Genomic DNA, 23776 nt, shown 5'->3' with positions numbered 1-23776 from the left:
TACCCACCTGGAGCCCCAGTCTTTTGGAAGGTCAAGTCCTTGGTATTAATAAGCCTTTGTTTTTGCACCTTTGCCCAGACTGCTTGTCTTGCCTGGGCGTCTCTAACCGCTGATTAAGATCAGCCCTTCCAGGGTCCACAGCAGCCTCCCAGCAGTCCGCTGTTCCACTGCTCCATCCCAACTCCCACCCCCCACCCCCCCACCCCCCCTACCCCCGCTCTGCCCGCCTCCTCCAGCACTCTCAGTGGGACCTCCGAAGGGGGAGGGAGAAATGGAGGGGATGGCTGCGCGAGTGAATGGAGAGCACACAAACAGGAGAGGGAGTGGTGAGCCACCGCTGGAGAGGCGGGAAGGCAGGGAAGGGGGGGCGCGGGGTATAAATGCGCGCCTGCCCAGGCGCAAGCAGAGGAGCCATAGAGCCCAGTCTAGCTGCCCTTCAGACCCGGTGGCCTCTAGCCAAGACCGTTCCTGAACCTCCCAAAGACATCCTGGGCAGGTGGCTGGGAGGCATCCCTGAGTCTGTCCCACAGCACAATCCTGGAGGGTGGCCAGAAGGAGAAAGGCAGCGAGGCCATGCCCTCCGTGGCTATGTGGGCACCCAATGCATCCTGGTGGGCTCTGGCCAACTCATCAGGCTGCCCTGGTTGCAGTGCCAATGCTTCAGACGGCCTGGACCCTGCGCCATGGTCTGTGGACGCCTGGCTTGTGCCACTCTTCTTTGCTGCCTTAATGCTGCTTGGGCTGGCAGGGAACTCACTGGTCATCTATGTCATCTGCCGCCACAAGCAGATGAGGACGGTGACCAACTTCTACATCGGTGAGTACTCCAGCTCATCTCCTCACTTGCCTGTCATCCCGTGGTTGGCTCCCTCCACCCTGAGTCCTTTCCCGGTACTTCCTGTGCCTTACCTTAAGGGTTGCAAACTCCAGTGTGGGAGCTCCCACACAGGCAGAGATTGGACAGAGTGGCACATGGGCACCTTGGCCTGCCACTCAAGAAAATGTTCTGGGGTGATGTGGTTCTATGATATGATATCTGCTAAACAAAAGGGGTGGGGGGAAGGGTTGACTTGACCTCTGCTCTGTGGCTTTCTGAGCCTCAGTGTGTGCATGGGATGCCCTACCCTGCACAGCTGTGTGCTCTGTCAGTGCTTCTGTGGTGGTGGCCTTCCAGCCAGCACCTCTGTCTCCAGTTTGCAGATAAGGAGGCCCAGAGGGGCAGAGGTTCCTCTCAGGCTCTCCTAAGCTTGGACAGGGGCAAACAGGATCCAGTGCCATGGGGCTGTTTGAGATGTATTGGGATATACTAGGGGGTGTCCTAACCTCTCTGCCCCAGGATGTGGAAGATACACTCTGGGAGCCTTCCAGGAGCCATCTTGCTGGTCACTGGGAACAGCGGGGACCCAGGGGTGGGCCAAGAGCACTGAGTGGTTCTGAAGCCTGACCCACAGCACCCCTTGTCCAACACACATGCACTCCCTCTGCAGCCAACCTAGCAGTCACAGATGTGACCTTCTTGCTGTGTTGTGTGCCCTTCACGGCCCTGTTGTACCCACTGCCTGCCTGGGTCCTGGGAGACTTCATGTGCAAGTTTGTCAACTACATTCAGCAGGTGCATGGGCTGGGGGAGAGGGACTTGGAGTGGAGGTGGGGACCTTGGGCCCTGCCAGGCAGAATCTGGGAGTGGACAGGGCTGGACCATGGGCATGGCCAGATGGTGTGAGTGGTGAAAACTGGCTGTGGGGCCTGGCTGACGAGAGCCTGGGGCTTGTGGGGGTGTAGCATGGGGGGCCCAGATGGGTGGGTAGGGCTGGAGCCTGGACTAGAGTGGGGAGCTGGAAGTGCAGGGAAATGAGGAAGGATACAGACAGGGACTCAGAGTCATGGGTAAGGGTGGGGTGACAGGTGGGCCCAGGAAAAGTGACCTAGACCTTACAGCTTCGTGCTCAGTCTATTCCTCCCAGGATGGCTCTGTCCTCTCCCTGCCTCAGACTCAGGGTATCAACTCTTCCCAAGGGCTTCACTCCTCCCACCCTCCTGTGCTCCTCTCCCAGGTCCCAATCCTTCCTGCCCTGTCAACCCGTGGCCACTGGACACCCCTCCTAGGAGGCATTTTGTATGTGCCTGAATGGTGAAAGATATGAGGGGACCTGCAGGGTGGCTAGACAGGGCAGGGGCCAACCCAGGCAGCTGGCCACACGCCTAGTTCCGCACTTTTCCAGGTCTCAGTGCAGGCCACGTGTGCCACTCTGACAGCCATGAGCGTGGACCGCTGGTATGTGACAGTTTTCCCGCTGCGTGCCCTGCACCGCCGCACACCCCGCCTCGCACTGACAGTCAGCCTCAGCATCTGGGCTGGTAAGTACAGTGCAGGGACCGAGCAGGGGTAAGGGGGACAAGTCCTCCTGCTCTAGGCTGATCCCAGCGCCACCCTCTGCACCTCCCCGTACCTTGGTGGGACATCCGAAAAATGGGCAAATAGCTTTTCCTGCAAAGGCCACCGAGGGTGCAGACTGGAACGCCAGGCATTAAGCCGGTTGGCTCAGAGAACTGAGGGTGGGGGGCGGAGAGCCACCTGAGGAGTTGAGGCCCAAGCCCTGGCCCTCCACGCCCTTCGTCTTCCCGGGGCAGGGTCTTCATCCGAGTCTTTGGTGCAGGCTCTGCGGCAGTGTCTGCGCCGGTGCTTGTCTTGCACCGCCTGTCGCCAGGACCACGCACTTACTGCAGCGAGGCCTTCCCCAGCCGCGCCCACGAGCGCGCCTTCGCGCTCTACAACCTGCTGGCGCTCTACCTGCTCCCGCTGCTCGCCACTTGTGCCTGCTACGGGGCCATGCTGCGCCACCTAGGCCGGGCCGCAGTGCGCCCTGCGCCTGCAGACAGTACCCTCCAGGTGTGCCACTGGGAGACGCAGCTGTGCAGAGGCGGGAGGCGTGGGTGGGGGGCTCTGAGAACCGAGGTCCAGCCCAGGGGGTCAAGGAGAGGAGCTCTGAGGGAGCTGGCCGAGCGGAGCCTCAGAACCTTCCTATAACCTCCCGCGCTTCACAGGGGCAGCTGCTGGCTGAACGGGCAGGCGCTGTACGCGCCAAGGTGTCGCGACTGGTGGCAGCGGTGGTCCTGCTCTTCGCGGCCTGTTGGGGACCCATCCAACTGTTCCTTGTGCTGCAGGCGCTTGGCCCGGCCGGCGCCTGGCACCCGCGCAGCTATGCAGCCTACGCGCTCAAGACTTGGGCGCACTGCATGTCGTACAGTAACTCCGCGCTGAATCCACTGCTCTACGCGTTCCTGGGTTCCCACTTTAGACAGGCCTTCCTCCGCGTCTGCCCCTGCGCGCCTCTACGCCCCCGCCGGCCAGGGCCCTCGGACTCTGCCGTCCCCCACGGTGAGCTGCACCGCCTGGCCGCCCATCCCGCCACCTCCAGGACTCCGAAGCCCAGGAGAAACGAGGCAGTCCACAGGCTGTGTATCCTGGAGGAACACACTGCTCCTCTGTGAGCCAAGCTCAGAAGTCCAGTGGGCCTCTCTGGAGTGGGGCTGCTTGAACGACAGCTCTTCTTTTCTCAATATCTTTTTTTTTTTTTGCAGTTTTTGGCCAGGGCTGGGTTTGAACCCGCCACCTCTGGTATATGGGCCCGGCGCCCTACTCCTTTGAGCCACAGGCGCTGCCCCATTATTATTTTTTGAGACATAGAGTCTCACTACGTGGCATGATAGTTCACATCAACCTCAAACTCTTGGGCTTAAGCGATTCTCTTGCCTCAGCCTCCCAAGTAGCTGGGACTACAGGTGCCTGCCACAAAGTCTGGCTATTTTTTGTTGCAGTTGTCATTGTTCTTTAGCTGGCCTGGGCCGGGTTGGAACCCGCCAGCCTTGGTGTATGTAGCTGGGGCCATAACCATTGTGCTATGGGTGGGCCATGAGCCTCTCATTAATATCTTTGTTGTCCAAGATAATCAGTGAAAATTTCTTGTCCTGGGCAGTGCCTGTGGCTCAGGGAGTAGGGCGCCAGCCCCATATACCAAGGGTGGCAGGTTCAAACCCCGCCCCAGCCAAACTGCAACAACAACAAAAAAATAGCCGGGTGTTGTGGTGGGCACCTGTAATCCCAGCTACTTGGGAGGCTGAGACAAGAGAATCGCCTAAGCCCAACAGCTGGAGGTTGCTGTGAGCTGTGATGCCAGGGCACTCTACCCAGGACAACAAAGTGAGACTCTGTCTCAAAAAAAAAAAAAAAAGTCTTGTTCTCTTGTGACATTTGGTATGGGTTTGCTGTGATGTTAGCTTGTTACTATTGTAATTATTTCTGTATTTCCTGAGATTAAAGACGTGTTAATACAGGGGCTTTCTGGATAGTGTCAAGACGTTTTTCACACACTAATCTTGTGCTTGCCTATAAGTTTGTAAGATCCATCCCACTTTCAGAAATATTAAAATGTGAAAACAATGTTCATCTTAGAACTGATGAAACAAAGTATTATTATTGCGACCTGGTAAGTGTCCAGAATCTTGGCTAGGAATATTGAGTGAATAAGTCCTTAAAAATAAGGACCATGGCTCAGTGCCTGTGGCTCAAGCGGCTTAAGGTGCCAGCCACATACATGTTAGCTGGCAGGTTCGAATCCAGCCCAGGCCCACCAAACAACAATGACGCCTGCAACCAAAAAATAGCCGGGTGTTGTGGTGGGCGCCTGTAGTCCCAGTTACTTGGGAGGCAGAGGCAGGAGAATCGCTTGAGCCCAGGAGTTGGAGGTTGCTGTGAGCTGTGATGCCATGGCACTCTACCCAGGGATACAGCTTGAGGCTCTGTCTCAAAAATAAATAAACAAATAAATAAGGACCGGAGGTTGCTGTGAGCTGTGTGACTCTACCCAGGGCGGTAAAGTGAAACTCTGTCTCTACAAAAAAAAATAAAAATAAAAATAAGGACCACATGGCAGCACTAGTGGCTCAAGGAGTAGGGTGCCCAGCCCCATATACAGGGGCGGGGGGTGGGGGGGGACGGGCAGATTTAAGCCTGGCTCGGCCAAAAACTGAAAAAAAAAAAAAAAAATAAGGACCACAGGCTTGGCGCCTGTAGCTCAAGCGGCTAAGGCACCAGCCACATACACCAGAGCTGATGGGTTCGAATCCAGCCCGGGCCCGCCAAACAACGACAACTACAACCAAAAAATGGCCGGGTATTGTGGTGAGTGCCTGTAGTCTCAGCTACTTGGGAGGCTGAGGCAAGAGAATTACTTAAGCCCAGGAGTTTGAGGTTGCTGTGAGCTGTGATGCCATAGCACTCTAACCAGGTGACAGCTTGAGGCTCTGTCTCAAAAAAAAAAAAAAAAAATAGGGACCACAGTGCACAGTGCCCATAGGAGAAGTAGGATTGATTGCTTACTACACAACCAACCATGCAGGTATCCTCAAACTGTTTAAACGGGGGGCCAGTTCACTGTCCCTCAGACCATTGGAGGGCCGGACTATAGTTTAAAAAAAAACTATGAACAAATTCCTATGCACACTGCACATATCTTATTTTGAAGTAAAAAAACAAAATGGGAACAAATACAATCACACCGCCGCATGTGGCCTGCGGGGCCGTAGTTTGAGGACCCCTGCTTCAGCCTCATTATAGACCAGCATCAGATTACTACTGCTCAGATTTGGTGGAACGATTAGGCTCAGCTGTGAGGTTCTTCTGACCCATGTAGCATTGGCTATGATTGGTGGGGCTAGACCCTGAATGTCAGAAAAGGCTTTGTTTCCCTAGCTGGGGGCTGAGTGCCACTTCATGTGGCTGCTTGGGCTTCCTCCCAGGGTGGCACTCTTGGGAAAGTCAGCCATTTCTGGCAGAAGCTTCCAAAAGGAGGTGGAAGCTGAAAAAACTTTTTTTTTTTTTTGAGACAGAATCTCACTTTTTTTTTTTTTGTAGTTTTTGGCCAGGGCTGGGTTTGAATCCGCTACCTCAGGCATATGAGGCCGGCACCCTACTCCTCTGAGCCACGAGCGCTGCCCTAGAATTTCACTTATTAACCCTCAGTAGAGTGCCATAGCGTCACAGCTCACAGCAACCTCCAAATCCTTGGGCTTAGGCAATTCTCTTGCCTCAGCCTCCTGAGTAGCTGGGACTATAGGCGCCCACCACAACACCCAGATATTTTTTTGTTGCAGTTTGGCCGGAGTTGGGTTTGAACCCGCCACCCTCAGTATACGGGGCCAGTGCCTTACCCACTGAGCCACAGGCACCACCTGGCTGAAAAAATTTTTTTTTTTTTTTTTTTTGTGGAGACAGAGTCTCACTTTATGGCCCTCGGTAGAGTGCCGTGGCATCACACAGCTCACAGCAACCTCCAACTCCTGGGCTTAAGTGATTCTCTTGCCTCAGCCTCCCGAGTAGCTGGGACTACAGGCGCTGAAAAAACTTTTAAGGCTCAGTTGAACTTAGAAGTCCCACAAGGTCAATTCTGCCACATTGTGGTATTTGAGCTGTCACAAGTCCCACCCTGGTTGAAGAGGGAGGAGGAAGAGCCCCTCTCAGGGTGGGTGTTGTGTGTGCTTACCAGGAGGGGAGGATTAGTGCAGCCTCCTCCCTCAGACATTAGGCTTAGCCACCCTGAAGGACAACTGCCCATCTCTTTGAGAAACCCAAGCCCCCAAATTTGCTAAGATGGTAATGTGAGACCAAGAGGCAAAAATACCAGGTGACTATAACATTGACTTGAAGCTTGCCTGTTCTGGTCTTTGGGACCTGGCCTCAAAGGCAGGTCTCAAAGCTGAGCAGTCTCAGTTACTCAGGAGGCTAAGGTTGGACGATCACCTGAGCCCAGGATTTCATGACCAACCTGGGCAATATAGTAAGAACCTGTCTCTACCAAAGGAAAAAAAAAGGGAGGGAGGGCAGATAGGCAGACAGACAAGGTGGCATGCACCTGAGGATAACTTGAGCCTAGGAGCTCCAGGTTGCAGTGAGCTATAATCTGGCCACTGCACTCCAGGCTGGGCAACAAAGCTTGACGCTGTCTCCACAAAAACAAAACAAACAAACAAAAAAAACCAAACTTGTATACAGATCTTCACGGCATCTTTATTTTTATTTATTTATTTTTTTTAGAGACAGAGTCTCACTTTATCACCCTCACTAGAGTGCTGTGCCATCACAGCTCTCAGCAACCTCCAACTCCTGGAGGAGGGAACAACCCAGATATCCTTCAACAAGTCACTGGTTAAACAAACTGAGGTTCATTCACACCACAGAATACCAGTCAACAGTGAGGAGGAAAAGATGACAAGCAACCACCGAGATAGATCTCCACAAATGAGCCAGAAAAGCCAATCCCACAGTCACAACATGTATGACTCTATATAATACTTTTTCTTTTTTTTTTTGAGATAGAGTCCTACTCTGTTGCCTCAGGCTGTTGCATCAGCCTAGCTCACAGCAACCTCAAACTACTGGGCTCAAGTGATTCTCTCACCTCAGCCTCCCAAGTAACTGGGACTATAGACACCTGCCACAATACCTGGCTAACTTTTCTATATTTTTTAGAGGTAGGGTCTTGCTCTTGCTCTTGCTCAGGCTGGTCTGGAACTCCTGAGGTCAAGGGATCCTCCAGACTCTCCACCTCCCAGAGAGCTAAGATTACAGGTATGAGCCGCTGCACCTGGCGTTTATAACATTTTTTGAGCTCCATCATCCAGGCTGAAGTGCAGTGGTGTCATCATAGCTCACTGGGCTCAAGCAATCTTCCTACCTCAGCCTCCCAAGTCGACTGGGACCACAGGCATACCCCACCACCCAGTGCATCTACAATAATGTTTTAGAGATGATCACATTGTAGAAATAGAGAACAGATTAGTGGTTGTAAGGAATTAGGGACGATGTGGAGAGGTGGGTGGGCAACCACCGTGGTATGCAACCAACCTGGGGTGGTGGAAGCAGAGGCCTACTAGGCAATGACATTTTATAGAACTATACACACACACACACACACACACAAACACGTGAAATGGGGAAATCTAAGTAAGATTGGTGGATTGCATCAGGGTCAACATCCTGATTGTGATATTCTATTACAGTTTTGCAAAATATGATTAGGAAGCCTCTGAGACAAACACTGGCTCTCTCTGCATTATGGTGTTTGGTGGTTTTCTTGTTTGTTTGTTTTGTTTCGTTTGCAGTTTTTGGCCGGGGCCGGGCTCGAACCCGCCACCCCTGGTACATGGGGTCAGCGCCCTACTCCTTGAGCCATAGGCACCACCCAAGGTTTTTTTTTGGGGGGGATTCATTGAGGGTACAATAAGCCAGGTTACACTGATTGCAATTGTTAGGTAAAGTCCCTCTTGCTTTTTTTTTTTTTTAAGACAGAGTCTCACTATATCGCCCTTGGTAGAATGCCATGGCATCACAGCTCACAGCAACTTCAAACTCTTGGACTTAAGCAATTCTCTTGCCTCAGCTTCCTGAGTAGCTGGGACTATAGGTGCCCACCACAATGCCCAGCTATTTCAACTATTTTTTGGTTGCAGTTGTTATTGTTTAGCAGGCCCAGGCTGGGCTTGAACCTGCCAGTCCGGGTGTATGTGGCCAGCAGCCTACTCACTGGGCTACGGGTGCCAAGCCTGTTTGTTTTTGTTTTTAAGACTCACTTTGTCACACTTGGTAGACTGCCATAGCATCATAGCTCAATGCAACCTCAAACTCTTGGGCTCAAATGATTCTCTTGCCTCAGCCTCCCAAGTAGCTGGGACTACAGGTTCCCACCACAGCACCCAGCTGTTTTTTAGAGATGAGGGTCTTACTTTGCTCAGGCTGGTCTTGAACTCCTAGACTCAGGCAATCCACACACTTCAGACTCCCAGAGTACTGGGATTACAGGCATAAGCCACCGCACCTCACCTGTTTTTTGCTTTTTTCTGAGACAGAATCTTACTCTGTTGCCCTGGATAGAATACAGTGTCATGATCATAGCTCATTGCAACCTTAAAATTCTGGGCTCAAGCAATCCTCCTGCATCAGCCTCCTGAGTAGCTGGGACTACTAGAGCTTGGACAATAACCACTAGTTTTTTCTATTTTTAGTAGAGATGGGATCTCACTCATGCTCAGGCTGGTCTTAAACTCCTGATCTCAAGCAATCCTCCCACCTCAGCCTCCCAGAGTGCTGAGATCACAGGCATCAGCTACTGTGCCTGGCTTCCATATTATGTTTTATATGATTATCTCAAAAAGTTAAAATATAAGGTTAAAAGACTGAAAAGGTAGTCCCGGCTACTCGGAAGGCTGAGGCAGGAGAATCGTTTGAGCCCAGGAGTTGGAGGTTGCTGTGAGCTGTGTAAGGCCATGGCACTCCTACCGAGGGCCATAGAGTGAGACTCTGTCTCTACAAAAAAAAAGAAAAAAAAAAAAAAGACTGAAAAGGACATTTAGGAAGAGAAATCATTTCAAACCTGTAGATTCACAGTGTGCTCCTCATTTAGTCTGAGCTTATTCAGCCATTGTTTTCAGAGCCCTTTCTCTGTGCCAGGCTCTGCATTGGTGGCTGGGGGCCACAACACTGATATGGGAGCTTGATCTGTAGGGAAAGAGATTCCAAGAGTGTGAATCCAGGAAATAGGAACTGAAGTCAGAGGTGGGGAAAGAGCATGAAAGGTGGTGAGTACAGCCCATGCAAAGGCCTTGAGGCACAATATGCCCAGTGGATTTCAGGAATATTGAGGATGCCTATGGGGTTGGAAGTGGGCAAGGAGGTGCTGGGGACTTTGCAAGCTCCCAGGATTCTTCCAGTCCTTTCCCTGAGGACTGGGAGCCAGGGAGGCTTTAAGCATAGTCTAAGGATGAGGAAGCATTTTCAATTTATTTCATCCCTATGACTATTTTAATCTTTTGGGATACCAGCACTGGGCATATAGTAGTGCAGCCAACCTGGGAGCGGGTGATGGGACCTTGGGGTCTGCAGAATGGGGAATGGAGATAAGGAGGGGTGTTTGGGTAGGGAGGGAGAGATGTGATCCTGAGACCCTGACCCTGGGTAGGGAAAGACAAGCAAGACAGGAGCAAGTGCCCGGCTGTTTTGGAGAAGCTGTGGGTAGGACTGTTAGGTGATTGATTTTCCTTACCCCCAAGAACAAGTATTGCTAGATTTAGCAAATAAAAATACAAGATTTACAGTTATTTGAATTGCAGATAAACAACAAGGATTACAGTTTTAGTATGTCCTGTGTGATATTTGAGATGTACTTACCGGAAAAAAATTACTTGTTGTATACCTGAAATTCAAATTTAACTGCGAGTCTTGTATCTTTTTTTCTTTTTTTGAGACCGTCTCATTATGTCGCCCTTGGTAAAGTGCTGTGGCATCACAGCTTACAGCAACCTCAAACTCTTGGGCTTAAGTTAGTCTCTTGCCTCAGCCTCCCATGTAGCCTGGACTACAGGCGCCTGCCACAACGCCCGGCTATTTTTTTTTTTAGCCAGCCCAGCTATTTTTTTTTAATTGTAGTCGTCGTTGTTTGGCAGGCAGGGCCGGGACCGGTTTGAACCCACCAGCTCTGGTGTATGTGGCCTGTGCCCTAGCCCCTGAGCTACGGGCACCAAGACGCGAGTTTTGTATCTTACCAGGCAACCTGTAAGCCTAGCACTTTGGGAGGCAGAGGTGGGTGGATTGACTGAGCTCACAGGTTCGAGACCAGCTTGAGCCAGAGCGAGACCCCCCCCCCGCTCTGGGGGGGGGTCTAAAAATAGCTGGGCGTTGTGCCGGGTGCCTGCGCTACTTGGGAGGCTGAGGCAATTAGCTTGCTTGAGCCCAAGAGTTTGAGGTTGCTGTGAGCTGTGACGCCATAGTACTCTACCGAGGACTACAAATTAAGCCTCGTCTCAAAAATAAATAAATAAATAAATAAATAAATAAATAAATAAATAAATAAATAAATAAATAAAAAGAAAAAGATAAAGATAAAGATAAAGAAAAAAGTAGCTATGAAGGGGAAAATGGCTCCCCAGGCCTGTTTCCGTAAGCCCAACCCAGAAATTCCGTTTCGGGTGACACTTCGCCACCTAGCGGCCGTCGGCGCTACCCGCTCCCTATCGCAGTCCCTCAGGTACCCTGCAGGTGGCGCGCGCATCCCGCGGAGGTTTCAGGAGTGCCCGGGTGTCCCCAGCACCTGGGGGAAGTGGTTCAATTGACCCCAGCCTGGACGCTGGGTTGGAAGTGTCCCAGCTGTGAAATGAGACAAGAAGAGCCATATTATGAATTTCCTGGATCTTAGGTACTTTGTTTTCAAGGGCTTCTTCTATGAAAAAATACTGAAAATATTTTACGACCCTTTAGTGTAAAGATGAATATAATTTAAGATGATTTCATCTATATATTCTGGGTTTTTTCCCTTCTTTTACCTTTTGGTAGGCCTTGTGCCTGAGAGACAAGTCAACTTCAGTTGGTGTGGACAGCAATAACAGATTGGGCTTATGGGTGGGGTCTAACACCCCCTCACACACACACACTTTCTTTTTATTTATTTATTTATTTATGAGATAGAGTCTCAAGCTATTGTCCTGGGTAGAGTGCCTGGCGTCATAGCTCACAGCAACTTCCAACTCTGGCTCTGGCTCAAGTAATCCTCTTGTCTCAGTTTCTTTCTTTTCCTTTTTTTTTTTTTGAGGCCCCTGTGTAGACATATACCACAAACCCTGGGGGATGTGGGAGATAAGGAGGGAACACACAGATTCATTCACTCAACCAGCGTTTATCGGGTAACTGTGTGCTCAGGACTGAGGACCCACCTGTGATCCAGGCAGAGCGGGTTAAACAGATGAAGCTGCTTCAAACTAGAGACTGCTTCAATCAAGAGCAATGAGAGTGATGGGATCAGGGCTATGCCCAGCACTGGGAGGTCAGGGCCAGAACCCTGCAGAGGAGGAGCTGGCCTTGGGCAGTTTGGGGAAAGGTCACAAGGTGGGACTGGTATTTCAGGATGGATGCTGGAAGGTGGGCAGTTTAGGTTTTCTAATTTGAAGAGCTGGGAGGGTGGACCTGAGTGAATTTTTTTTTTTTTCGTAGAGACAGAGTCTCACTTTATGGCCCTCGGTAGAGTGCTGTGGCCTCACACAGCTCACAGCAACCTCCAACTCCTGGGCTTAAGCGATTCTCTTGCCTCAGCCTCCCGAGTAGCTGGAACTACAGGCGCCCGCCACAACGCCTGGCTAAACCTGAGTGAATTTTTAAGAGGATGCCTTGTACCTCCATTCTTCTAGGTGGAGAGTGACTAGTTGGGGTTAGGTGAGGATTAGGCTGTTTCTTTTTGTAGGAGTGGGGGTGGGTTGGGGGCAAGAAGTATCCCAAACCCACCCAGACCCCACATGGAATGCTCTGGCCAGGAAACCTCACAGGACTGGGTTTGCTGTACCCATTTCACAGCTTGAGAAACAGACAGAGGGAAGGATCTACACTGACTTGGTTTCACACTGCTGCCCACCTGCTTGCTTGGGCATCTGGTCATCCTGGGGTGTGGTGGTGCCAGCAAGTCTGTATATGAATTACCAGCTCCCTCTCTGGGCTAAAAATAGGATCCCCCTCACAACAGGCAGCTGCACTCCTGCATCCCCTCACCCTTCTGGGGCCCCAGCTCCTGAGACCAGGGCTTTTCTCTTGAGAAACGGGGTTGGGGCACTACTCTTCCGGCCTTTCAGGGTAATTATGCCCCCTCCCTGCCCCCATCCCTTTGAACAAAGGGAAGTGTAATCCTAACAACTACTGTATATGGGATGAGTTAATACTGGCACATTTTGGAAAGGAAGAAACTGAGGCACAAAGAGGCCCATCCAATGCTCCTGCCTCCCAGGTGGGGCAGGGAGTCATTTTTGGTCTGTTTGCCCCCAAGTGCTCCATCTTTGGTAGGAAGGGGCTTACCTCAGAGACCTGAGCCCTAGAAAGGTGCCTTCCCTTCCCTCAGGAAGGGGGGGACAGCTGGGGTGGGTGTTCAATAGCCTAAGGGTGGTTTCTCAGCCACCTGCTACTATTAGGCTACATGTGGCCCTGGCAGGGTGGTGAGGTCGGGGGAAGCTCTCCTGTGCCCACCCCTCTGGACAAGACTTGGGACCCTCTGAGTGAGCCTGAAATTTGGGGGAAGAAGTAGCGATGTGGGAGTAGGGCCTATAAGAAATGGCAATGCTGTGTGTCTTAGGAGAGGCGGAGGGGCTGTCCACGACCCCCCAACACTCAAGACCAGGGACTGTAGCCTGCTGGTAGGGACCCTCGAAAGCGAGCGCCTCGCTGGGTGGCCCTTGCGCGCCCTGCCCTGTATGCTCCTATTTGGCTATATATTAGGGCTGGAGCCACAGTTCTGGGATTAGTTCCCTGGGGTGGCCTCTAGAGAACACAGCTCCCAGTTGAGCCCATTACCCCCGCCCCGCCTTCCCGACTCTCAGCTTCAGTTTCCTACTCTGCGAAATAAGGACAAGAAACTGGAGACAAGGGCGGCGCCTGAGGCTCAAGGAGTGGGCGGCGGCCCTATATACCAGAGGTAGTGGGTTCAAACCCGACACCGGCCAAAAACCGAAAAAAGAAAAAGAAAAAAAGAAAGAAATTAAAGAAACTGGAGACAAGCAGTGTCTCTGCTACTTAGAGACGTGAGGGTTGAACACATGAATGAACCTCATGCACTGAGCAATGCTCAGGCAACTGAATGCTCCGAACGTGGAAATTATATTAAATTATGATTGTCAAGAGGGTAATCTTGGCTAGCCTGCTAAACGGTGGGCCATCAAGCGGCCGAGAGGCGGTGACAGTCCGCCGTAAGGGGCGTTCTCTCCGGGCCCAGCAAGTCCTCCCCCACGCTGCGCCCCTCCTCCTTACCCACCCTCCACAAGACCCTTTTCCACCCGGCCGCGCCCCCTGGCGGGACCCTGGTTCCCTCCCTCTGACCCACCCACTATAAATTCTCCCCGGAGCTCAGTTCGTCCCTGGGTCTTCAATCCCATTTCACAGAAGTGGAAACCGAGGCTCTGTGAGAGAAGTCAGTCCCTGCTGGTGGCTCAATCTAAGGGGCAGAGGTGAATTTCCGAGCCCAGTAGGCCCATCGTAGGAACTAGGTCAGATGGAGGGGGTGGAAATCCCAGACCCCGCGCAGGTCACCCACCGCCCTTAACTCCTCGGAGCGGAGGCCCAATCTCTTCCTTCTCCCCCTCAGGCGCTACCTGCCCAGTCCGCGTCCTCGGCGCCCTCTTCGTTCCCGGCCGCGACTCACACATTGCCCATCCTCCCTAAGCAGGAGGCGGGGCGTCAGCTTCGCTGTTCCCCTTCCCTTTCATTATTTATTATCATTTAAAGGGGCCGCAACCTGAAATTTTCCGTCCACCCCATGCCCCCCCAGCTCCCCTTGGCTAGTTGTTGGAGGTCTGGCCGAGCCTGGGGCACAAGGGGGCGTCCAGGAAAAAGGGAGGGGGGCCTCGCGAGACCCCTCACGCGTCCCGGACCGCGGCGCTGAATCACCGGCGAGGTATTTGCATCTGAGAGCGATTTGTCACCCGGTGATTTGTCTGCGGGGCGGTGAGCGCCGGTGGGGGGATGGGTGGGGCGGGGGGCCGGCGCGCGCGGGGAGACTCTTACCAATAGGGGCGGATGGGGGTGTAGACGCGGACGCGACTAGCGACTCGGTGAGTCGGCGCGCGGCACAGCCCCGGCGGGTTGGGCAGCCGGAGCAGCGGCGCGCACCGGCGGCCGGGGAGGCCAGGCGGGGCCGGGCCGGGCCGGGCCAACGCCAGGCGTGGAGCTTTGCGCCCCCCCGGGCCGCCGCGCGCGGTAAGGCCGGGGGCCTCACTGGCCTTCCACCGCGCGAGTTCCGGTCCCGGGGTGGGCGCACTCCGCCCTGGAAGCCAAGCAGAGGAGGTCCTCAAAGTTAGGCAGAGATGTTGGTAGGGATCTGGGGCTGGGAAGGCAACCCCAGCAGGTCGGGACTTGGAGGGTTTTCTCTGCGCTCCTGGGTTTGGACCTCATCTCCTACCAAATTGCACAGGAGCGCGCGGGAGCGATCGGGGGTCGCGAGTGCGCACTCCCCCCTCCCCAGCGGAAGGAAGTGGGCTCTGTGCGCGCGCGGGGGGCTGCACCCCGGAATTTTATTTTACTTTATTTTTCTCCCCGAAATCGGGTGTTTATTCGGAAGCCCAGAGGGGAGGACAGTTCCCGGCGACCCTCCCCAGCCTGGTCGGTTTATTTATAAAGTGTCGCCTCCGGCGCAGAAAGGGGCCTCTGGAGGAGACACCGCATCCCTGGGGCCCGGGGGTGGGTTTGGCCGCCGCTCCCCGGCGGGGACCCCAGGGAAAAGCCTCTCAGTCTTAGAGCCCCCCAGACACAAAAGCGGGCGCAGGAAGCGTGAGGAGCGCGCGTTTGTCAACTCCAACGTTCCGCAGCCAACCCCAGGCGGCGGCCCTTCAGTTTTCTTCCCTTTTTAGTAGCTCGGGCCCGAGGGGTTGCCTTTCTATGCAAATTGGCCTCTTTCCAAGAAGCTTTTGAAATCTGGACCAGGGTTTTTGTAGTCTTGTTTCTTCTCTTTCTTGAGTTTTTCTTTTCTCATTTCCTCCGCCCCCCCGACTATCTTCGCCCCCTCCCCAGATTTCACCCCCTTCCCCTCCTCTTCCCTCGTGGAGTGAGGGGCCCCTTTCGCCACCCGCGGGCCCCAGCCTTGCACAACTCTTTAAATAACCGTGTTTTGCAAGGCCCCGGCCTGAGCCGGTGACCTCTTCCCCCCACACCCCTCCCGGCATGGGGGAAGGAAGGTGTGGCCCAGATCCCTCCCGACCCCCCTCCCCAGCCAGGTTCCAACGACCACCCAGCACCCCTGGTCCTGGGAGAGGAACGCCTCTCCCATGGGGCTGTCATAAAGTGGGGGTGGAGGCCGAGGACAAAGGGCTTTTGCGAGGAGGGGTCTGAGGGGGTGGGCGTTGCCAGCTTAGAGTTAATGGCTGGCGGCTATGGGGGGGGCCCAGGCTGGACTAGGGTGGGTCTGGGGTTCTCACCTGCCCCCTCTGCCGGCCCCAACGTGCAGGCCTGTTGTGCTCCCCTCCCCCCACCAGGCGACCCGGAAGGGTCATTAAACCCGGCCGGCCTGGGAGGGGGGGTTGGGAGGAGTGGCTTCCTCTGGCCTCTTCCTTCTGCCCCCCCAAAGAATGGGGGGCGTTGCTTGGAGCATTTCCGTGGGGGGGGTCTTGTCTTGAAGTTGTCAAATGTGGGGGAGGGGCAGTGGACCAGACCAGACCCTGAGCCAGAAATGTCCCCTCAGCACTTCTTGGGTGGGAGGGGGGTGACTGCCAGCTGGAGTGGGGGGCAGGGTGCTGCTTTTGCTGCCTCTGGAAGACCAGGCTGTGCTGGTCATTCCCCAGCACCATGGTCTCTGAAGTCTTTGTGCCTGGGACCTCTGCTTCCTCCCCACAGATGTGCAGTCCTCCTTGCCTTCCTCACTGGGACCACCTACCTGCCTCCCTACCCACCGTCCTATCCAACAAGCTGGAACACCAGAGGTCTGGGTAAAGGGTGTTAGGGAAGAAAGTAGCTCCTGGGCCCCCTCCTGTGGCCCCTCTGGTGACTGGGAGGCTGATGGAGGGAGTCTGTACTGCAGTATTCCTCAGGGTGTTGTAAGGTCTCTCTTAGCAGCTCACAGAAGGTCTGGAGTGCCAGGAGGCTACTAGGATCCTCTGCCCCACCTGATGACTGCACCCTGGCCCCTTCCTCTTCCCTAGAAGACATTCTTGAGCCTTAGTGGCACATTTCCCAGATTAGGGGTTAGGGGCAGCCTTCTGGACCCTCTTGCCTTGGAGCTTGCCACCCCACTGTCCCTAGGATGTACTTTGGGGTGTCACCTCGGACCTGCTAGTTTCTGCCTCATCTGTTTTATTGGCCACCTAGACCATTGAGGGTGCAACTGGGACTGAGGTAGGGGCTGGGGCAGGACCCAGGCTAGGGAAGTTCTCAGGAGGAGCCTGGCATTTAGGGCTGGCAGTGGGTTAGTGGGTCAGTGGAATCCAGGCTGGGGTGAGACATTTGGCCTACTTGGAATCCCAAAGGACTGGGAAACTCCAGACCCCTGTCTTCCTACTGAGAGTATGGGGGCAGCGTGGGAGTGTCACCCAAACCTGGACTCCCGTCCCAGCCCTGTGTGCCTGAGCAAGGGATCTTTGAGCCTCAATTTCCCTTGTCTATAAAACAGGGGTTATCTTAGTGCCTCCTTTACTGACACCTGTGTGGTGCCTGCCATGTGCCCACCTTTATGATCACAAACTTGCTTCATCCCTACTTGGGTGCAGTGAGGTAGGTGCTGTTTCCATGGAGAAACTGAGGTCCAGAAAGGTTGAGGCTTGGGTGCTACAGTTGGAGTGACTTGCATGAGTAGGGAGGGTAGGGCCTGTATACAGCAAGTATTCACTCTAGGTCAGCCTTTTTCTCTGTTATTCTGAGATCAGAGGGTGTTTGGAGCATATTTGGAGTTGGATTGCTACAACTTGGGCTCAAGCAGCACCTGGAACTCAGAACCAGAACCTAGAACCAACTTGACTCTGGAGGCTAGAGCTGTCTGGCCAATCGGGGCCCAGCAATGCCGGTCCCCCCCATCCTGCTTATGAAGCAATAACCCAAGAACTCCCCTGGGCAGGACCAGTTGGCAATAGTGTGGCCAGGACGGGTGGGGGCCTTGACACCTTTGGGAATATAGTGAGGGGTGATCCTACGACCCAGGTCTCCCAGAGGGCTCACAGAGGGAGGCAGATGGGGAGAGCCAGCTCCTCTGCCTCCAGGCAGGCACCCAGGTTTGCATCCTGATGGGAGTGGACGTGAGGGGTTTTCCCAGAGGACTTCACCAAGGGACCCAGGTAGGTCTGACTGTCTCTCTTGCCACCCCCAGGTTTCCACAAACACCCGAATGAGCAGGACGTCAGCCACTGCCCCCCGCTGCCTCGCGTGAGGAGGAGGCATGCCCCCTCAGCCTTCAGCCTGAGACCAGTGGCCCTGCCCTACACTACCACCCTTGCCACCCTGCACTGTCCCGGCTCTCCCGCGGCCCCCACGCTGCAGTGCGGCCGGGCCCCCTCCCCGCAGGGGCCGCCCCCACCTCCCACCCGTAGTGGCCAGGGTGGTGGAGGTCCGGCCCGCAGGGCCATGAAGCTACAGGCTGTGATGGAGACGCTCTTGCAGCGGCAGCAGCGGGCACGCCAGGAGCTGGAATCCCGGCAGCAGCCACCTGTTGACACCTCTGCTGGATCTGCAGCCCGACCTCGGGCTGCTGTGGATGTGGACAGAGAGCCCGAGAATGCACGAATGCAGCGGGCCCAGATGGCTGCATTGGCAGCCATGAGGGCAGCAGCTGCGGGCCTTGGACATTCACCCAGCCCTGGTGGCTCAGAGGATGGGCCCACAGGCTTGGAGCATGAGGACGCTGCCCGAGAGGGAGTACCAGGCTCACCTACCCTGCCTAGCCGAGGCAGGGAAGGGCCAGGAGAAGGGCACTTCGAAGACCTGGGCTCTGATGAGGACCTGTGAGTTGAGGTCTGGGGAGCAGGGGTGTCTTGGGGCTCTGAGCCTCACTCTACTAATCTGTAAAATAGGTGTGTGCTGATGGAGCACTGCCAGGAAGTTCTGGGCTCTGAGACCCAGTCTAGAAGGAGAGACAAAACTTCTGTTCTCTGGGAGCTGGTGTCAGGAGCAGTGCCAGGATTAGGACTTTTCCAGATGATGATGGAAATGTTTTCCATCAGCACCATTCCATAATGGTGCCTCTAGTCACATGTGGCTGCTGAGCATTTGAAGTGTGGCCTCAGATCTAGATTTTATTTTATTTTATTTTTATTTATTTATTTATTTTTGAGATAGTCTCATTCTGTTGCCCCAAGATAGAGTTCTGTGGCATCATAGCATAGCAACCTCTAATTCCTCGGCTTGAGCAATCTTCTCGCCTCAGCCTCCCAAGTAGTTGGGACTACAGGCACCTATCACCATGCCCAAGTATTTTTTTATTTTTTTTTTTAAGAGATGGGATCTCACTCTTGCTCAGGCTGGTCTCAAACTCCTGAGGTCAAACAATTCTCCCGCTTCCACCTTCCTGAGTGCTAGGGTTACAGACTTGAGCCATTGCACCTGGCCTTAGATCTGGATTTTATTTTATTTTATTTTATTTTATTTTTTGTAGAGACAGAGTCTCACTTTATGGCCCTCGGTAGAGTGCCGCGGCCTCACACAGCTCACAGCAACCTCCAACTCCTGGGCTTAAGCGATTCTCTTGCCTCAGCCTCCCGAGTAGCTGGGACTACAGGTGCCTGCCACAACGCCTGGCTATTTTTTTGGTTGCAGTTTGGCCGGGGCCGGGTTTGAACCCGCCACCCTCGATTTATGGGGCCTGCGCCTTACTGACTGAGCCACAGGTGCCGCCCTCAGATCTGGATTTTAAACTTTAACTTTAGTTAATTTAAAAAAAATTATCTGGGCGGCGCCTCTGGCTCAGTGGGTAGGGTGCCAGCCCAATACTGAGGGTGGCGGGTTTGAACCTAGTCCCGGCCAAACTGCAACAAAAAATAGCTGGGCATTGTGGCAGGTGCCTGTAGTCCCTGCTACTGGGGTAGGCTGAGGCAAGAGAATCGCCTAAGCCCAGAAGTTGGAGATTATTGTGAGCTGTGTGACGCCACAGCACTCTACCCAAGGGTAATAAAGTGAGACTCTGTCTCTAAAAGAAAAAATTAGCCACACATGGCTATGGCAGGTTCTATGTCCACAGGGCGGGTAAAACCAGAAGCCCTTGTGGGGACTACACAGAGAGTGTGTCCCACTGTATTCCTTAGTCCCCAAAGGCCTTGCCTCAGGGAATCTGCTTTCTGGGAAGATATTTAACAAGCAGAGAAGCAGGTAGTGTCAAGCTGTGCAAAGGGCTGGCAAGGAAACCTAGCAGGGGTATTGTGGCAATGGAAGGGGGAGGGGTTATGCAGGTGACTTAAGCAGAGGGGAGGGAAGTTCTCCCTGCAGAAGGGAACAGCATGCCTGGCAAAGGGAGCAGCCTAAGCAAAGACTGTGAGACAGGGTCCTGCCTGGCACAATGATGTTCACGTTTCACAGAGGCCTATGCAGCTAAGGGATGGAGCCAGGGGATGAGAAGCAGACAGGGCCTGGGGTTCAAGCCAAAGGGTCAGTTCATGCCGTTCTGTGCTAATTGGGGACAAAATAGACATCAGCAGCACCCTACGCAGCTGTGCACACAGACCCTCTGCAGTCTGAGCCTGTGGGGAGCTGGCTCTCTCTGTTGTCAGAGAGGCTGGGACAGGGAGAGGACCTTGCCCTGGGAACTGGTACCTTCTCCCCTCACTCCTGCACTCTGCCTACCCCAGGAAGCCAAAATGGGAAGAGGAAGAGGAGCTTGAAGAAGACCTGGCAGAGGAGGAAGAAGAGGAGGAAGAGGAGGAGGATTATGAGGAAGAAGAGGATGACGAGGGCCTGGGGCCTCCGGGCCCTGCCAGACTGGGCTCTGCTGCCTTGTTTGCCCGAAAGGCTCAGCCACCTCAGGTCTTCCGTGGTGATGGCCTTCCCAGAGCTCTGGGGAGTCAGGAGAGGCAGGGGTCTGGCTCTGCCCACTCTGGGGGGGCCACCCATGTGGCCCCCCAGCTACAGCCACCCGACCATGCGGACTGGACCTACGAGGAACAGTTCAAACAGGTGAGAGCTGTGTGGTATGGGGGCAGCTGCCTGGAGTTCTCCAGTTGAGTGTGTATCCCAAGTGCTATTGAGTGCCAGGCTGGAGCTGGTGCTGGGATTCCTGGGGAAGGAAGCCAGCAGGGATGGAGATGTTTGGGTAGCTCCCTGGCACCCATACCTGCAGGACACAGCACAGGTGACAGGCAAAGAAAGGGAAGTGGATCTAGGGAGGGAATAGCTCCATCAAAGCTCAGGCAGCTGGATTGAGCTTGGTGTAGGTTGTCAGTGGAGCCTTGTGACAGGGGCTGAGGGCCATGGTGCTACATCACTGTGGCCTGTTGGTCCCACAGAGTCTAGTCTATGGAGAGTTGTGGGGAGTTGCTGACCAAAGGTGGCAACCAAGGGGACACTTAGGGTGGCTCCAACATGGTTGCAGGGTGGACAGAGGAACCAGGACTTAAGAGATGCCAGGGCCAGCAAGGGAGTCTTGGGGACCCTGGGCTCTGAGAGGGGCAAGGAGAAAGAAAGCAGGGGCCATCCTGGCCCTTCCCTGCAGGCAGCCAGGCCAGAGGAAATGGCCAGGCGGGGATCCTTTGAAGTTTAGTTGTGCTGCTGGGCTGGGCAGATGGGAACCAGATGGAGGCCGGGCTGCCGACGGGTTCGCATTCCAGCCCTGGCCAGCTGGGCCCTGCCCCAGCCTCCTTCCAGGCTTGGCCGGTAGGAACTTGCCTCCAGCCCAGGGCTCTAGCCTCAGCTCAGGGTAGCCCCAGGGAGGTGGGCCATGGCTAATGGCACACACCTGCTCTGGGGTGGCCCCCTCTGGGACCTGGACCTCCAGGACTGGCTTCCAGATGCTTCTGGGAATGCCGAAGGCCTGGCTTCTGTGTGGGGCTCCCAGCCCTGAGCCTCACCAGGTGCCTGTGGGAAAGGGTGCCCTAACCCCATAGCCCTGAAGAGACTTAAATCTGGGTTGGCTGAAAATTGGCAAATAAGTGGAAATTGGAGGCCTGGAGTGTAGGACATAAGCCTGGGGCTGCAACAAGGTAACAGTGAGGGCAGTGGGCTGGTGCTGCATGTGGGCATGGCACTGGTGCTTCAGGAAACTTGCTGAGGCTGGGTGGGGTTCTGGGTCCCAGTGTGGCAGATGTTACCTTCCTTTGGGCATGATTGGGCCCCCCATGCATGGCCCCAAGGGACAGCTCTGGACTCGCACTGCATCTTTGTGTGTGGACCTTGGCCTAAGCCTATGCTTGGGGAAGTTCAGTGGGTGACTTGGTTCTACCCTACTCTGTGCCTCAGTTTTTCTTTCCCCTGCAGAAAGGGCCCCTCAGCAGGCTGAGCTGCTGCTGCTCTCATTTTGCAGATGAGGTAACTAAGGTTCCGCATTGGAGGCAGGGGTCTCTGAGTGTGGAGTTTGTGATATTTTCTGGGTTTAAAGTAATATAGGTGGCACCGTTCAAGGCTGAATTATATTTAATCATATGTTTATTCACCCAATATTTGCTGTCTGCCGTGGATCCAACTCTCCAGGAGCTCCAAGCTTGGGGGGAGGGGATAATGCCGAACAGATACCTCAACCCTGTAGGGTTAGGGCCACTCAGAGGGAGGTCAGGCCTGGTGGGGTCAGAGGTTGATAAGATGCCATCCTCATACACTCGGCCCAGGTGGCCCCAGCCTCTGAGACCCAGTGCTGATGGGGGAGTTTTTGGGTGGCTAGGCCAGACCAGGCAGGGTCAAGGGGTCAGGTGCTCTGACCCCAAAGCTCACCATGTGGCAGGAACAAAGGCTGACTGTGGGAGCTGCTGTTCAGCTTGTCTGGGGAGTAGATGCCTGGGTCAGAGTCAATCATAGGTACTGCAGAGGCTGGGGCCATCCCAGGGCTTTTCAGCAGCAGAGAGCTGAGATGGGGAAACTGAGGCTGAGGCAGTCTCCTCTGATGCCTCCACTCAGGTCTCCTCAGGTGCTGGCATTTTGGGGTTGAATTCAGTAAACAAGCCATGGATGACAGTAAGGTGGCTCCATAGGGGCTGAGAAGGCATCTGGCAGCTTTAGCTGCAGACACAGGTCAGGATGCTCAGGACATGGTATTCAGGTCCAGCCTATGTGGCAAGAAGGAGCCGGGCACACCTATGGGATGTACAGCGAACCCTGCAGAGGAAACAACCCATGCAAAGGTTCTGAGATTGGGCTAGGCTCCACTTGTGTTTGGGGCCAGATGCCACTGTGAGGCTGGGGCTTGTAGGAAGTGGGATTGGACTTCCCCAGGGGATGATTGTCAAGGGAGCATGTGCGCAGATGGAGGAGAGCCGTCTCTGCAGTTCTGGGTCATTGGCGGTAGGTTCAGTGCCGTCTCCCTGCCCAGCTGGCCAGACACCTGTGCGGCCAGTGTCAAAAGTGGCCTGGGCCCAGCCAGCCGGCAGATGTTTGGGCCCCTCCCCAGCCGGGGCTGTGTTGACTCTGGCACCTGCCCCACCCCCTTCCTGGCACGTGGCGGCCCTAGCCAGCCGGCAGCCCACTTGGCACCATCTCTGTATCTTCCTCTCTGATCTTGGCAGGGCCTGGGGCTCACTTCCGCCTACTGATTCGGGACAGCTGCAGGTCTGGGGGACAGCCAGGCTGGGGAGGCCAGGAGTGGCAGGCCCTTTTCTTTAAACCTGGAATCTCGCTGCAGCCAGGGGCCCTGGTCACCCAGTGACCACACTAATGGAGGCCAGCCAGGGGTCAGGGTGCATGAGGGGATGTGATGGAGACCTAGCCTCCTGGATGTGCCGTCCTGCTCCCCACACAGCTGTGCCTGGGCTCTGGAATGTGGTTATGGTGGGATTTTTTTTTTTTTTTTCTTTTCTGAATCTCTGGAGCCTCAACTAGAGTGCTATAGCATTATAGCTCACAGCAACATCAAGTTCTTGAGTACAAGCAATCCTCTTGCCTCAGTTTTTTCTACTTTTAGTAGAGACGAGGTCTTGCTATTGCCGAAGCTCTTCTTGAACTCCGGATCTCAAGCAGTTCACCTGCCTTCACCTCCCAGAGTGCTAGGATTACAGGCATGAGCCACTGCACCTGGCCTATGGGGACTTTTTTTTTTTAATATTATTTTTTATTTTTTTTGTAGAGACAGAGTCTCACTTTATTGTCCTT

General features: G+C 54.4%; 2 protein-coding genes across 7 annotated transcripts in view; both read left to right on the top strand.

Moving 5' to 3' along the window:
• The first annotated feature begins 306 nt into the window (after positions 1–306).
• On the top strand, positions 307–4325 carry KISS1R (KISS1 receptor). Its single transcript, XM_053581552.1, has 5 exons — positions 307–817; positions 1488–1612; positions 2223–2358; positions 2658–2890; positions 3046–4325. The coding sequence occupies exons 1-5, from the start codon at positions 574–576 to the stop codon at positions 3490–3492; spliced, it is 1185 nt and encodes a 394-aa protein (XP_053437527.1). The 5' UTR covers positions 307–573; the 3' UTR covers positions 3493–4325.
• A 9998-nt stretch (positions 4326–14323) lies between these two features.
• ARID3A (AT-rich interaction domain 3A) overlaps positions 14324–23776 on the top strand; it is a 44172-nt gene continuing 34719 nt past the window's right edge. For 2 of the 6 annotated variants that reach the window (XM_053581545.1, XM_053581527.1), the window contains exons 1-3: positions 14324–14474; positions 17868–18498; positions 20335–20659. In XM_053581545.1, the coding sequence (XP_053437520.1) occupies positions 18122–18498; positions 20335–20659 (702 nt within the window). In that variant the 5' untranslated portion in view covers positions 14324–14474; positions 17868–18121. Of the gene's footprint in view, positions 14525–14567; positions 14632–14672; positions 14777–14849; positions 14890–17867; positions 18499–20334; positions 20660–23776 lie in introns of those variants that run through there. The other 4 variants (XM_053581531.1, XM_053581532.1, XM_053581536.1 and 1 more) reach the window with 4 other exon arrangements.

The sequence above is a fragment of the Nycticebus coucang genome, chromosome 2 (genome assembly GCF_027406575.1).
Source record: "Nycticebus coucang isolate mNycCou1 chromosome 2, mNycCou1.pri, whole genome shotgun sequence".
Classification (NCBI taxonomy): Eukaryota; Metazoa; Chordata; class Mammalia; order Primates; family Lorisidae; genus Nycticebus; species Nycticebus coucang.
This window is presented reverse-complemented; position numbering and strand designations above follow the sequence as displayed.